Source organism: Lepidochelys kempii, chromosome 13 (assembly GCF_965140265.1).
Source record: "Lepidochelys kempii isolate rLepKem1 chromosome 13, rLepKem1.hap2, whole genome shotgun sequence".
NCBI lineage: Eukaryota > Metazoa > Chordata > Testudines > Cheloniidae > Lepidochelys > Lepidochelys kempii.
The window spans coordinates 18603717-18620041 of NC_133268.1; the positions used below are offsets into that span (position 1 = coordinate 18603717).

Here is a 16325-nt window from a genome sequence, read left to right on the forward strand (position 1 = left end):
CAGACATCAAGAATTATAACATTAAAAAACCAGTCGGAGAACACTTCAATCTCTTTGGTCACTCGATTACAGACCTAAAAGTGGCAATTCTTCAACAAAAAAACTTCAAAAACAGACTCCAACGAGAGACTGCTGAATTGGAATTAATTTGCAAACTGGATACAATTAACTTAGGCTTGAATAAAGACTGGGAGTGGATGGGTCATTACACAAAGTGAAACTATTTCCCCCTGTTTATTCCCCTCCCCCGCCCCTGCTGTTCCTTAGACATTCTTGTCAACTGCTGGAAATGGCCCACCTTGATTATCACTACAAAAGGTTACCCCCCCGTCCCCCCCCACTCTCCTGCTGGTAATAGCTCACCTTACCCGATCACTCTCATGACAGTGTGTATGGTAACACCCATTGTTTCATGTTCTCTGTGTATATAAATCTTCCCACTGTATTTTCCACTGAATGCATCTGATGAAGTGAGCTGCAGCTCACGAAAGCTTATGCTCAAATAAATTTGTTAGTCTCTAAGGTGCCACAAGTCCTCCTTTTCTTTTTGCGGATACAGACTAACATGGCTGCTACTCTGAAACCTGTACCAATAAGAATATTCAGGCTTAATTTAAGGAAAAGAAGAAAACCCCTTTTTCTAGCTCTTTCCACAGAAATTTCTTGTCTGAGACATGTCTTGCTCCTATAGTGTTTCCCCAGTGCTTGCTGGGGCTTTACCCTGTCCTGCCCATGCACCAAGAGGAGAAGGGACCCTTTCATATCCCCAATCCACAGACAGAGTTAAGAAATAATGCACATAAGTAATAAGGAAATCAATACACAGGAAATTTAAACTGAATAGATTATGCACTTGGAGCATGAAATATGCACTCTAGATCATATCATCTAAATTCTTCATTGTTCGAGTGGTGACGGCTTTACCTCAAAATCTCAATAAATGTTATTTCTATGGTTTCTTTCTCTGACTTGACACTGTGATTAAAAAGGGGATGGGAAGAAAGTCAGGAAGCCCTTTTCTCTCTCTTCTTTGACTCTAGCAGGGAAGGGACAATGTATCTTGCAAAGGCCCTTGGAAGTCAGCAGATATTGTTCTGGTTTTTTGGTTGATCTAGTCACTCTTTGTTATCTACCCTATGAAGCTTGTAGTAATCTCTCTACACAGCCAAAGATGTTCTATGAGCGAATTAAATCCACCTCTTCTGCCCACACACACAAAATCTTGTGGCTAGATTTCCAAAGGGTGGACATCACAGACGTGCCTTCAGAAATGCATGTGAGACAGTTCTGTTCACAAATCCTACATTTCTGCAGATTGGGTAAAAATTTCAAAATCACTTAAGTGACTGAGGCCATTTTGAAAGTATAACTTAGGCTCCTAAGTCCCATTTCAAAAGTGATTAAATCACTCCTGTGCTTTTGAAAATTTTACCCACCATCCCTATCAGGAGGACAGAGTTTCCTGAGCTGCAAATGCACTTGAGGGTTGTAATGCGATAGAAGTACATATAATTTTGTGCACACACTTTCCTTTGAAAATGTAGCCCTAAAATTTCAAGAACCATCATGTCAGAGATGTATTAATCCTGCTTCCCTTATGGTATAATGCTGGATCCCTTATGATACAATTCCTGACTTTTGCTGAGTAGGGGTTTCTAAAGTATCTAATCCAATCCACTTCCTATCTCCTCTGTTTCTTGCTTTATAATTGACGCCAGTATTTTCAAGTGAGCGCCGACTCTACAAATGAGAGCTGAGAAAATAAATTAATAACAGATCTCTGCTGGCACACACCCCCATTCTAAAATTAAAAAAACATTCCCAACAGTGGTTGTGAGCTGTGAAAGCATGCTGGAATAATATTGTCATAGCCCACTCAGCTACAGTTGCATTGTGCTGTGCATTATGTAAGGGGAAAGGTATTTGTGGGGGATCTGCTTTTCTCATTTACGAATGAATTGTTCTGTACACTGAAGTGTGACAACAGTAGCTATCACATTTCTGACTTAATAAAATACCATGACACTTGGTGAGACGCTACCTCATAGTCCACCAGCCGACCTATCATGTTACTGGGTAAAACACAGAGAAGCTGAACAAGGCAAGAATGTAGACTGTGCTTTACTACTTGGTTACCAGACTAATTTTTCATTCTCACTGAATTTACTTGAGATCTTAGTGAGAGAGGAAGGAGGACAGGAATATCTGGGCAGCTAAACAGAAGATCCAGATTGTTTGAATGGAAGTCAGCAATGAGGACATTTCCGAACCCTAGTTTTCACATCTGTTGGCTTTTTTTAAATGGTTCTCTGGGATCTCATAGAGCTACATGATTAGTGTGGTGCATACAATATACCTGATTCAGGAAATATAAGGCCCCAACCGCCTCTGAGAACCAAACCTTTTCTGAAGTTCTGAAATGTTTGGACCATTCTTTTATTTACTTCTGCATACAGGTGGGACTTGATGCAGACAAGTTAAAGTAACAGGAAATAGTTTGTGTTCATGGTATGTCCACATTTTACAAAAGGCTCAAGAGGTGATATTTAGGATATCCTTGGTTACACAAACAGCTATCCCTCACTGTGGCAACAGGGCCACTGAACAACACTCAGAATGCTTAGCCGCCAGGGATGGCTTCAAAAGGTAGGTTTATAAACACTGTACTAATCTCTCTGACACCTGTTTTTCTGTTTAGCATTTTCTAGACTGCCCACCAAACAAATGTGGAAGAGAGGGATGCATATCTTTCTAGATAGAGATGCACAGGGAGCCAGCAGGGTCTAGTGAAATAAGCATGGAACTTGAAGCCCAAGACACCCAAGATCTAATTCTGCTCCTACCTCATTATATTGCTTTGAACAGTCACTTATCCTCTCTACTCTTCCATCTAATAAAATGGAGAATGGATAATACTTGCCTCTCAATGGGGGTGTGAGAATTAGTTCATGTGTGTGCAGTGTTTTGAAGAGGTAAAATGCTATATGAGGCCTATATATACACAATATACTGTGTCGCCTCCATTTTTAGACTGCAGGCATATAAACACGGGCACCCAATTTGTGTGCATCACAGTAACTGTGTGTGCGGATGATTAGTTACACATCTAACCAGAGAGACAAGGTGGGTGAGGTAATATATTTTATTGAACCAACTTCTGTTGGGGAAAGAGACAAGCTTTCGAGCTACAGGTCTGAAGACATGAAAAAGAGCTCAGTGTAGCCTGAAAGCTTGACTCTTTCACCAACAGAAGTTGGTCCAATAAGAGCCCACCACCCCAGCTGGAGCTGCATCCCCTTCTGCACCCCAATCTCCTGCCCCAGTCCTGAGCCCAACTCCAAACACCCCGGGGCCCCACAAAATCTAATAGCCTTGGGCCCACAGGAGAATTAATCCGGCCCTGCTCCTGGAAAACCACTAGTAAACTAGTAAAAAGACCTTGTATAGATTAATCAAAAAACTCCTGAAGTCCAGTGGGGTAACTCCCAACTTCCGAATGACAAACTGGCCTCCACCCATTGGGCAGAGGTCTGGTTTGCTGCTGCTTCCTATCTCCTGGTCAGCTGTACATGGTAAAAGCTTCAGAACTTGGAGCACTCTAGCCTCCATGCCTGACTGTGTGAGAATAGACTCAGCTGCTATAGCAGCATATAATGCGTGCAATTGTTTGGAAGGTGAGCACAGCAGCAGCATTTGGAGGCTCAGCACTCATCCTGAACTGCTAGTTCAATATAAAGCTAGGCAGGAAGGTTGTAGATGGAGGAGACCTTTGTGCAAGGGGAAAATGGGAGACAAGGAAAGTACCCAGCATCAAAAAACCCCGGAGGGGCTATTACAGATACATTGACCAACAGCTGGGAACCACTGTTCTAATGAACTCACCTTGCCAGGAAAGAGGATGGGGTGAGTGTATACAGCACACTAGTCTGAATTCTCTCTCTGTGATCTGATAATATCTGTGGTTCCAGTACAACATCCATATGCAAGTCCTGCAGCTGACTGCAGGGAAAATAGGGCAATCAGAAGCTTTGCTGTGCCATTGCCTTCCTGGAAATAAATAGATGCTCTTTGTGGACATTGTACTACCACTAATAAGCTCCCTCAGTTTCTTCATTTGCCTTAGGGCTGGCTCAAATAAATGGTTAGTTTCTGTTCCTCTGGCCTTTTTCAGCTGTGCAGAAATGAAGGCACCTGTGCTTAAAATGGCTGGCCTGAACACAAGTTCTCTTGCTCTGGGGCTTAACAGTATCAGATGTCACATTCACCTGTTCCCTGCAGTTTTCTTGTTCCTTAATACAAGCTCTCACTTTGCCTTTCTTCTGTACATGCCTGAATGCAGGGCAGCTCCACGGGCAGTTTCAGCATTGTAGCATGGTGTGGATTGAGCTTACTGAGCCCTGGTCAAGTCATCATTACGCCACTTGGTGGGGCTGCTGTATACTGTAATCTCAGCAGATCTAAACCTGAGTCAGTCTCTCTGGGCTTGTTTTTGTGTGTCTCTCTCTCTCTTTTTTTTTTTTTTTTTTTACAGACTATTGTTCATTGTATCTCCTTCAAGCCCAACAGTTGGTGCCCATACAATCCTCACCTATCACTCTGCAAATCCTCTGGCCTGAAAGTCATTACTTTATCAGGAGCGGCATGGCTAGTGAATAAAGACACTAAAGTTGAATAAAGTTCAATAAAGTTGAAATTTTTGTGTTGCTTTTTGAGGCGTGGGAGGAGTACGGCAAGGCAAACATTTTTGTCAAAAGTTTTCATTTCTTCTGAAAATTTCGGTTTTTCGATGAACAGTCTAATGCTCCCTCTTCTCCCCCCCCCAAAACGGAGGTTGTTTTCATTTTAGAAAACTGGGGAAATTCTGCAAAAAAGTTACGGGAAGAAAATAAAATTTCATGGAAAACACCTACTGCTTTCCAACCGGCTGTAGGACTGATATTTGTTGACAATAATCTTCAAAGTTGTCTGATAAGCCTGTCTCTCACCTCAAATCCTCTTTGGGTAGTTAAGGTTAGCTAGGGAGTAACTGTTCTCAGAACTGGGTTCTGAACAATTCATGTCCTGCAGTCAGACCTTCGATGCTGAAGGCTCTTGTACTGCTATTCACTCCCACTGACAGATACATCAAAGCCATGATGCAGTTTTTTATTTTGTTGTTCTTATGTGTTACACTTCTGAAATAACACAGTCAGACTGACAAGTGCTATAGAAATCAGTAAAAGCATTTATTTTCACCAGCACACCTGGATCCCATACTCCCACAACTTTGCTACGGATGCGCCAAACTGGCTCAGATAAAATAAAGTTACTCCACAAGCCCAAGAATCAAGCTGAAAGTTTTTAACAGCACAGGTCTGCTGCTCCAGTGGGCTTGGACTGTTTGGAGAGGGAAGTAGCTGGAGCCTTTGCGCATTTCTTCATACCAAATCGGACCTTTTTGAGGTTTATGCATCAACATGGAAAGTGACAAAAAAAAAACAACAGAATACTTCACTCTTTGTGAATTTAACCTGGAGCCAACAGCTTGTGACTAATGTGGACAAACTTAACAGTGACAGAACAGTACTCAGGGGAATGGTTTTAATTAGGCCTGGTCTACACTGAAAAGTTATATTGACATAACTACATCAGTCAGTGGCGTGAAAAAACACACACCCCTGACTGAGGTAGCTATGCTAACATAACCCCCTTTGTGTAGACACAGCTATGTTGATGGGAGTGGCGTTCCAGCAACATAGTTAACTTCTTTTGGGGAAGTGGTGTTTCTACACCCTTCTGTTGGTGTAGGCTGCGTCTATGCTACGGCGCTACGCCAGTGTAGCTACGGCGGTATCGTCTCCATAGTGCAGATGTAATCTTAGCACTTACGTAGTCCTCTCCACCTTCACAGGGATTATGGAGATATTAATTAATTACTCACAGTGCCTGTCTGAGGTAGAAGGGTGCCATCATCATCATGATCTCCATTTACAGATGGGAAAACTGAGGCAGAGAGGGGCAGAGACTTACCCACTAGGTCACACAGTGCATCAGGTCTTGCAAGGGCTACAGACCAATTCTAGAAGTTTTATAGCCCTTCATTAAGGCACCAGAAGCTAAGACTGGAAATCTCAAATGCTGGGTCACTTTAAATAAAATATTTACCTTTTTCCAGTAGTTATAGGTGAATTTAAGAATTTTTCACCTGCCAAGACCTGACCTAAGGATTCTGTTCTGCTTGCAGCAGCTGAAATCCTCAGGGACATTTGTAACTGTAGTGGCAGTGACATTCCTCACCCTGCTCTGAGGTGTTTGGCAAACCATCAACTGAATTCAGGTCTTGAAAGATAAGTAAAACAAGGGGGGAAATGTTTTCAAATGTAATGATGTGCAAGTTTTAATCTTTCACAGCTGTGGTACAGGTCTAGTGGAATGAGCATGGTGCTGCTGCAGTGCGAGCTTGGACAAATTGCTTCCTCCGGCCTCAGTTTCCACACATGTGAAATGGAGTTAACACCATCTACCCACCTCAGATGAAGAGTGTTGGGTATGTGCTAAATATTATCACTTTTTACTTAGTGCCTTAAATAGTTTCTTCCTCTTTTTCTCTATGAAAGATTTTCACTTCACACTTTATGTATCCCCATCACTAAACACTTCTTTGGAAAGCTGGGAGAGGAAGGAAATGTCAGTTCAGGTGCTACAGACCATTTGTCTTTCAAGGGAAATGAAAATTCTTAGCAAGTGAAGTCCCAAATTCTATAGAGAGCCGTACAAGGAAAGTTTTTAACTCCTTGTAACCCACATAGCAATTCAATATAGCTGAGAAGTGAAGGACAAAGGAATTAGAAGCCCTCATGGGGCCCATTTCACGCAAGCTCTGGAACAGTTAAATTCTTACTTTTCCAAATGAATAAACAGACTGAGGAGGGATCTCTGCCTATGGGATGCAGGCACAGAACTGATGTTTTTTCCCCTAGACCATTCCAAGCAATTTCCTGAGTGTATTGTGCCCAAAGCACCTGAAGAGAATTCTAACTCATTCCTTTCAAGGACATGTCGTCCGGCCTTAGAAAACCCTGAACAAAATTATGTAACTCATTTAGGCCCATTCCTTATGATGGGCTGGTTACAAGCTCAAAAAGCTTTTCATCGACACTGCATAGCTAGTTGCTCAGCTGTATATACGCTATCTTTTCTTGGGCTTCAGCACCTGTTCTAAATGACCTTTGGTGTGTTTTACATCAGTGATGGTATATTTTTACCGGATGCTTCATCATCAGAACTGGCATTCCCTCAGTTAGGGAAGACTTTCTGGCGTTAGTGCAAAGATGCACACATGCTCTCATTCGTGCCATGAGTCTGACAGTCAGGAGCTCTTCACTTTACCTTTTGTGTGTGCAGAATAGAGATTGTAGAGGAACAGAGACCCTTTCAACCGCTTCTGTATTGGCTCAGAACTAACTGTAAACCTGCCCCCATAAGATCTGTGCTAATTTAGTTTAATGAAATTATTAAATAGCAAATTTCAGAAGGACAAAGCAACATTGTCCTCATTGTTACATTTAGTAAAACTACCAACAGACATCACTGTTACTCTGTTGTTGTTTTTTTTAAAGCTTTAGCAAAGCAAAGATGTCAGAGAGATGCGGCAAGGTTTGCTTCCAATAAGCCATCTTAGGCCCACTTCTTTGGGTCAGTAATGAAAGTTTCAGGACCAGAAAACCAAGGGTTTCTAAATCAGATGCAGATGATTAAATAGGAAGATGTTAAATAAAATATGCGGTTACATACCTCCAGGTCATTAAAGAACAGATGTGTATCTGCAAGGTTGAAAATCATTTCTTCCATCATAAGACCTATCCGCACAGACGTGGTGGTGTCCTGTTCGACAGAAAAAATGTGTACAGTCTTTAGTGATTTTAATCATCCTCTTTCCCTGATTTCTGGCTATTGGGAGTGAATTTGGGACCTGTCCTACTCATGCAGCCACTGATGTAATTTACTTCTCAAATATATTTATCATAGGTTTCTACTCTCGAATTTTACTCTGATATACGGTTGAACTCTGTTCTCTGGTGATGCATGCAGCTCCCTTTGAACATTAACACCCTGTACTTAGCACATTTCAGATGAGGACAACAGGAAGCTTTAAAAACTTTAAGCTTCCAGGCTCACAAGGGAGGTCAGTATTGTTCCTCATTTTACTTGTAAATGTGACTTATCTAAGGTCAAATAATAAGTCAGTGAACAGAACCCAGGAGTTCTGACTTCCAGCCCCCCTGCTCTAACCATAAAGTCAGACTCCTTTCTCTACAGGGCATAGTCACATCATTCAATCAACAAAATGTCTTCACTGCACAGTTAACCTGGGTGATAGGCACCTGAGTTAGGCTAGCCTGGATATGAGCATCCCCACAGCAAAGCCAGACCTGCATCACTATGTCCTCACTGTTTCTATATTTACTCATGTGTGTCTGAGGGCATATCCCATGGTTCTTTGCTGAGGTACTCTAAAATTCTTTCCCAGTCAATTGTGTAGGAGAACTTGTTTGTCGTTTGGAGGAATTGTGGGAAGGGCACTGGAGGACTTTCTGCACTTGAGTAATTTAACCTGCATTCTCACTACAAAGTGGGTGGGTTCTAGCCTGAGTTAAAGGGTAGCCTGGGTTTTAATTCACACCTCCAGCCAGGTCAAGGCACCTCCAAATCTGAGTAAACGGTTTGTGCGCGTGGATGGGGAGAAAGAGGGGAAAGGGGGGCTAAAACATGGTAAAAGCCAAGGTTAACTCTGAAGTGAAGATATACCCTTAGTTCTATTCTTGAAATTCCCACCAACTGCAATGGGGATCTGGTGGTCAGACTAAGTGTTTCTTTTAGCCCTCATCTACACACAACAGTTGAACTACTTTAACTATCCAAGTACAGTTAAACCCCCTAGTGCAGAGAGAGTTATATCAGTGTAAGTGTGCTTCTGGATAGAGTTATTCCCATACAGCAGTGGTTCCCAAACTAGGGGAGCTGCTTGTTCAGGGAAAGCCCCCGGCAGGCCGGGCCAGTTTGTTTACCTGCCGCATCTGCAGGTTTGGCTGATCGCGGTTCCCACTGGCTGCGGTTCGCCACTCCAGACCAATGGGGGCTGCGGGAAGGGCAGCCAGCACGTCCCTCGGCCTGTGTCGCTTCCCACAGCCCCCATTGGCCGAGAACAACAAACCGCAGCCACCGGGAGCCGTGATCGGCCGAAACAAACTAGCCCAGCCCACCACAGGCTTTCCCTGAACAAGTAGTGCCCCTAGTTTGGGAACCACTGCCATACAGAAAGCATCTTTCTACTGCTATATCTGCATCCACACTACAGTCTGTACTGGCCTAACTATAAAAACACATGTGTAAACCAGACTGGTTATGCTGTGTGTTAGAAATAGCAATATGCCTCGGACACTGCATACTCAAGTTTGACCAACCCTAAGATGTTTTTTTTTCCGGATAACTTCAAATATCAGTAGTATCACTAACAGTAATGCTTAGCTCTTGTACAGCACTTTCACCTGCAGATCTCAAAGTGCTTTACAGAGGAGAGGCTCAAGTTCCCTAGCCACAGGTCACGATGCCTCCAGCTTTTAAAAACAAATTTATATCAGTGAAAATTACACACAGAGAGTTATCAAGAAGTCCACATAAACATACATACCCCAGGCCCTGATCCTGCCACCAATGAAACCAGTGGTAAAACCTCCACTGAGTTCAACTACAGCAGAACTGTGCCTCCTCTGGCACTATTATAACCTTCATCCTCCCAGTTCCCCAACTTTGTTTGTTGCTTTCGTTCATTGCATCATATCAACCCTTAGATCGTGAACTCCTAGGGGCAGGGATCGTGTCTATTTTCTTCCTGTGCAGTGCGTTGTACAATCAGAGCACTGTATACATCAGAGAAAAATTCCTCCTGGTCACACCATTCTACCACTTGGAAAACAGTAAATGTTACCAAAACAAAATTAAATTAAATAAGATAATCACTGATTTTTTGTATAATTAATTTTAAACCAGCCTTGGAAGGAAGCTCCTCTCATCAGGTAAGCAGTCCCACAGTATGGGACCTGCTGTCCATTTGTTGGGAATGTATAACTCCTGATAACCACTTAGTTTATTAGTTCAAAACTGACAAACAAGCACCTGACACAGCCTCTTCTGTGATTTGTTGCTCCACATGGCTCCTTAGGAATCTGCTGTGACCTATACCTCAACCTAGCTCTCCAGAATATTAAATACAATTCTGTCATTTTCCATGTCACACCTTCCCACACACAGAGCTTCAGCCCCAAATAATTAACTTGCTGCTCCAAGCCCAGTGTGAAATAATAGGAACACACATGATGTAGCAGAGTCTTAAGTGCTATTCAGGTGAAAATTATTTTCTTAATCACTAAATAAATATTTCTACAACACAAACAAAAATACTGTTGTTAATTTGGTAAACACCCTCCTAGCTCAAATGGATTTTGCCTGATCAAGTTAAACAGAAACAGAAAGCTTGAAAAAGGAGAGCTTCCACAACAGGCTTTCATTTGTAATTCATCTTTATTAGGTCAGGGATCTCTCATCTTTGTGTGCCTTGAGTGTACGTGTGTGGTTTTCTCCCACTGAAGTTACAAGTCCTGCTATGACAGTACAGATTTATATGTGGACTTTGCCCTAATTTTCTGCAGATTTCTGTGGAGTCATGTTATTGCATGGTGAGGTCAGTAATGAATTAGTTTGGGAGGTCTACCAGGGAACACAATGTTTGGAGGCTATGTTTCAATCAACCTTTGTGGCAGATGCTGTTGACACGGATGGTGTATCACACAGTAACCTAATTATTATGTATTCTTGGTGTAGCTCTTTAATTAGAGAACAATGGTTGTGGTTTCAGCTTTATGGATGACTCATAGGAACTGCACTAAACTAGAGAAAAGCTCTGTCACTCATGCTTGAACATGCTTACCACTGCCCTAGAGAGAACGGCACTTTCTCCTATTGGGTGGAAAGTAAAAAATCAAAAGCTTCTCCTTAAACACTCCTGATCCAAAATGTTGTCATCAGAAGTCTAAGTCACTCACCTGCAACATCTTACTTTTTTAAGTATTTGTTTATTTCATGTCAGTGCAACAATTTCTCTCTGAGAATATTTATGTATGGGGATCAAGGATCAGAGTAAGAGCCAGGTCTATGCTGGTGATTTCAGCTATTGGAGTAGCTGCCAGCAGGTGAAATCCTAACAGAGACTAGCAAACCTGCTGTTAGTGACCAGGATATAGGTGGTCTGACCTAGTGGTCAGAGCAGGAGTCAGGTCTCATGCGTGCGGGAGGCATCCAGGGAACAGAGTTGAGGATTAACACCAGAACCAACTGCTGATTGCCAAAGTCAGAACCAGGAATCAAAGCTGAGGGTCAGAACTGGGATTAGATACCAGGAGTCAAGCCAGAGTCAGAAGTCAGAGCCAGGACTGGTAAATGATTGGCAGAAGTGAGGCATAAAGGCAGGAACCAGAGGAGAAGAAAGGATCAGACATGGAGCAGCAGCACAGTGGGAAACAGGAGCAAGAGCAGGGGTAAGGAGCAGAGTAGGAATCAGGAACAAGATTGAATGCAGGCACCAGTAGGATCCAACACAGCAGCAACAGGCAATCACCAAGTTGCTCAGACAATTTCCTGTGCCTCCCTCTGTCTTAAATAGCATTGCTGGACCAATTGGTGAAGCCAGGCAATCCTCCAGTCAGGACTCCTGTGGGTGGTACCTTGTCTGAGGCTGTAGTTCTGCTAGCTCATTGGCCCACGAAGTTTCAGCAGACATCAGGTGGTGGCCAAGATGCGGTGGCTCTCTGGGAACTCCTAAGCCTGGGTTTGAGGACTGGGACATCACACCTGCTATGAGTTGTGATCTGCGCCAGTGCAACTTTACCTCTGCTTGAAACTGGGGTAAGACGCACTGTTGCAAAACGTGTCTTAAAAAGGGCATTGCCTGCCTACTCTAGGAGTTCACATCAATGCACCTACCTATGTCAGTACCATCAATGGTTGAAATCAGAGCAAATCATCAGCGTACATGGCACCATCACATAGTGACACAAGTTAGAGCACATTAATTCTCTTAAGCACACTGGGTGCTTGGGAGGCTTTACTTAATATTCTGTGCATGTGTTTTGGCTATCATAAAAGCTCTACATGAATAACACTGAACTGAATTTTATTATACAAATGAAGTTACTGTCATGGACTAGCACATAGGCAGCCATATCTGGTGGTCATGCCTAGTGGTCAGAGCAGGAGACAGGTGCCTGGAACCAGAGGCAGGGGTCGGAGACAGAGTCAGGAGTCAAGCTAAGGGTCAGATCTGGAGTCAGCAGCCAGGGGTGGAGGTGTAGAACCAGGGATCTGGTACAAAGCAGGAACCAGGAGTAGGGCAGGAAGGCAGGAGTCAGACAAGGTCCAACATAGCAGCTAGGCAGGAATTCATCTAGGTCCTCAGATAACTTCTTCTGCCTCCTTCTAGCTTAAATAGTGAGTCTGAGCCAATTGAAGAGGCCGGATGTCTCTTCCAATCAGGAGCTTCATGGGTAGTGCCTCCATTTTGAACTACAATCCATCAGCCCACACTCCATGTTGGTACCAACAAGCTGCTAGGTGATGGCTGCATCTGGGGCAGGGGTGCCGGATCCTTCATGAAAGTGGGGGGCCATGAGGCCATGCCCCCTCCATGGTCCTGCCTCTCCTCTTCCCTCTGAGGCCCCACCCCCAGGTCAGAAGCCGGAGCCTGGCCAGGATAACAGCTGCCCAGGCAGCTATGGGGAGCCCTGGACCCTCCACCTGCCCTGAGTGGGGGGCCCGAGAGCAGCCCCCAGCCCATGTCCCCATCTTCCAGGGCCCCCCATGGTAGGTGGAGAGTTCGGGGCTCGCCACAGCTGCCTGGGTTCCCTGGGTAGCTCTTACCTTGGCCCGACTCCATCTTCTGGCCTGGATGGGGCAGAGCCTCAGGGGCCGAAGAGCAGCAGACGGACTGAGGTAAGAGAGCCTGGGGGGCCTGGGCTACTGTGGGGAACCCTGGACCCTCCGCCTGCCCTGAGGGGTGGGGACATGTACTGGGGCTGCTCTTGAGACCCCCACCTAGGTCAGATGGAGGGTCCAGAGCGCCACACAGCTGTCCAGGCCCCCAGCCAGTTCTTATCTCAGCCTGGCTCCGGCTTCCGACCTGGTCAGGGGGTGGGGAGGGCACTCAGACAGAAGAGGAGGGGTAGGGGACCAGGGCCTGTCCTGAGAAGTGGACAGGCCAGGCCCTCCCATTTTCAAAAGGCCTGGGTTCAAGACACACAATCCCTCAAAGTTACATCAAGGGAGCTGTTTTGGAAGAAAGACGTTGCTAGGAAGTAATCAATTTTTTGTTTTAATGAAGCAATTTATTTCTTCTATACACCAAGGGCCACTGCCTTTTAAACCTCTTCTAGCATATCTTGTTCAGTATCTTTCATTTGGTTCTTTTATTTGGGTCTGTTTGCAGCTTTACTGGTATCAATAGCCAAATTGGAGTGGGGAATGTTTGTTCAGAGCAGTGTATGAAGTTCACTTTCTCTTAAACCAAAACAATATGTAGATTAAACTGCAGAGGAGAAAAAATCTTTCCCTTGAGATAGAGAGTGTGATGGAATGAAAATAAAAACAGAAAAATGGGGAAGTCATTTGGGGAAATAATTTGGCACTAATGCATAGGTCTGTATGGACACTTCCTCTACAGTGGGATTCTTTTCCAAGTCTTAAACAGCCTGACAAAGTAAAACAGGAAAATCAGCACTCCCAGTATCATTTATTATATGTGTTTGTGCCCAGAAGCACCAGTCAAGGCTTATTGTTTTTACATGTAGATGCATGGATTTGAATTCACACAGAAATAAGGCCGTTCAATATCTGAAGACAGGACAAACTCTGTCCTCCTCTCTGGGAGGACTTGAGTTTCTGGAAGATCACTTTGAACAAGTTGGAAGCACTGTCAGCTCAGTATCAAGCAGATACGTCTAGGGTAGGACACAAAATCGGTGTCCAGATACAATTGTTTGAGACCCATGTAAGCCTATGTAAAGAGTTTGAAGCTGATGTCAATATAGGTATCGGGACACAAAGACAGACTTAAGGCCCATAGTAATTGTCATATGGAGACTTTGCTCCACAGCCAGCTTTCTCTTTGCACTCCCTTCCTACCAGGACAGGCTGAGAACTGGACTCAGTCCCAGGCCTGCTCTCCTTTTATGTTGGCTGGCACTGAGCCTAAAGAGCTGTTTCAGCAGCCAGTAATCGGCCAGGCATAAGGGAGCACTGGGTTTTGGGAGAGCAGGTATCATAGAAGCCGTTACAGTGGCTCTGCGTTACCTGAGGTTCCCCGTACGCTCTAGTAGGTGGCTAAGCCAGCTTTCGGGCAGCTTTGTATCAGCAGAGGAGTGCAAAGTTGCCCTAATACTCTGGAATGCTGAACTCTATAACTCTCAGGGATCTTTTACTTCCCCAGTGTGTTATGCTCATGTGCCCTGAGAACAATTAATCCAAATTGCTCAGTTCTAAGTGATACTTTCACTTTGCACAGGAACTCACTGGGGAGACTGGGCCCTCAGACTCCTAGAAAATGAATCTCCTCCCATCAACCAGACCTCACACTGAAAATGAATTAAGCGGGAAATACAAGCCCTGAGTGTTTGTTTAGTAACATTAGACGAGTGAAGTCCTACCTTTTTACTAATCTACTGGTTATGCTTTAGCAAAGAAGAACAATGAGAAGGTGGGATAGAAAACAAGAAATAAATCCCTTATAAAACCTAGGCGATCACAATCCATCCCTGAATGTGTCACCTCACCTCAGACATGCACAGCTGCTGGAGCTTCCTAACATGGTAAAATTAAGCAGCCTCACTCAATTTTTTTGGAGGGGGGTGAGGGGGTGAGAGAACCTGGATTTGTGCAGGAAGTGGCCCATCTTGATTATCATGCACATTGTGTAGAGAGTTGTCACTTTGGATGGGCTATTACCAGCAGGAGAGTGAGTTTGTGTGGGGGGGGGGTGGAGGATGAGAAAACCTGGATTTGTGCTGGAATGGCCCAACTTGATGATCACTTTAGATAAGCTATTACCAGCAGGACAGTGGGGTGGGAGGAGGTATTGTTTCATGATCTCTGTGTGTATATAAAGTCTGCTGCAGTTTCCACGGTATGCATCCGATGAAGTGAGCTGTAGCTCACGAAAGCTCATGCTCAAATAAATTGGTTAGTCTCTAAGGTGCCACAAGTACTCCTTTTCTTTTTACTCAATTACCTGTGAGGCTCGGTTGTGGCACTAGGAGATGATCCAGGAGCCCCTAGGGATGTCAGCTGCTGTGCCACCATTGGATGTAACACCTGCTCCTTCCCATGGGATTGGAGCCGCTAGCCACAAAGCAGCATCAGTCTGGAACAGTCTCTTGTGCACTGGGGAGTATAATACAAGGACTGAAACTGTGCCCATCTAATGCAGGAGGAAAGACCCTTGCACTCTTACCTCATCTTCCTCTCCTGCCTGGGGCTGGGCACCTGAGCGCTTAGCTTGTAAAGAATAGGGAGGTTAATTACACACTCCCACTGTCAAACACTCTGCTTCAGTGTATTTCTCAATGGGCAGGAAAATCTCCAACTCCTTCTCTATGAGCAAGGTGGGCTCCCAAAAATGGAAAGACACAACTTTTTTTACAACAATTTGGACTGGTAGTATTTGAACTGGTAAGTGTATTAAAACTGTCTCCTTGTGATGTGCTCAGCCATCGCTGTTATTTCTAGCCAAGGAGGGCTTCAGGATTACATGCTATTGCACAGTTCAAGTCAGGTGTCTGATGCTGTGAGATGCCTTGCATCCGCTATTCCTATTGGACTAAAGGCATCCAGACCCTCCTAGGATCTGGCTCCATTGCTCTGGGGGAATGATGTTTTGTTCTCTTGCTATAAGAGCAGCCATACTGGAGGAGACCAATGATCTATCCAGTTCCAGGGCTAGCACAGCTTCAGAGGAAGGCAAATAATGCTCAGTCCATCAGGATGAAGTTTCTTCTTGATCCCACTTAGTGATTGTGGTGTTATTGTGACTTTATGAGAATGAACAGACTCTTCAGGGAGTGGAAGCTGATAATCTGAGGAGGCAGCTGGTTTTAGGTTAGACTGATAGATTGACCTGTATATATGTTATGTTAACAACAGACTTTATTAGATATATAGTTAAGTTACTAGCAATTAATTATTATTAAGACTAGTGAATTACTTGAATATAAAACAATACTGATCAGCTAATGCAGCTACAG

The 16325-nt window shown here is 44.1% G+C and overlaps 1 protein-coding gene across 8 annotated transcripts in view; it reads right to left on the reverse strand.

Moving 5' to 3' along the window:
• The window catches only part of EYA2 (EYA transcriptional coactivator and phosphatase 2), a 157709-nt gene that overhangs the window by 17845 nt on the left and 123539 nt on the right, over window positions 1-16325 (reverse strand). For all 8 annotated transcript variants that reach the window (XM_073309539.1, XM_073309535.1, XM_073309537.1 and 5 more), the window contains one exon: window positions 7774-7863. In XM_073309539.1, coding sequence (XP_073165640.1) covers window positions 7774-7863 — 90 coding nt within the window. The remainder of the gene's footprint in view (window positions 1-7773; window positions 7864-16325) is intronic.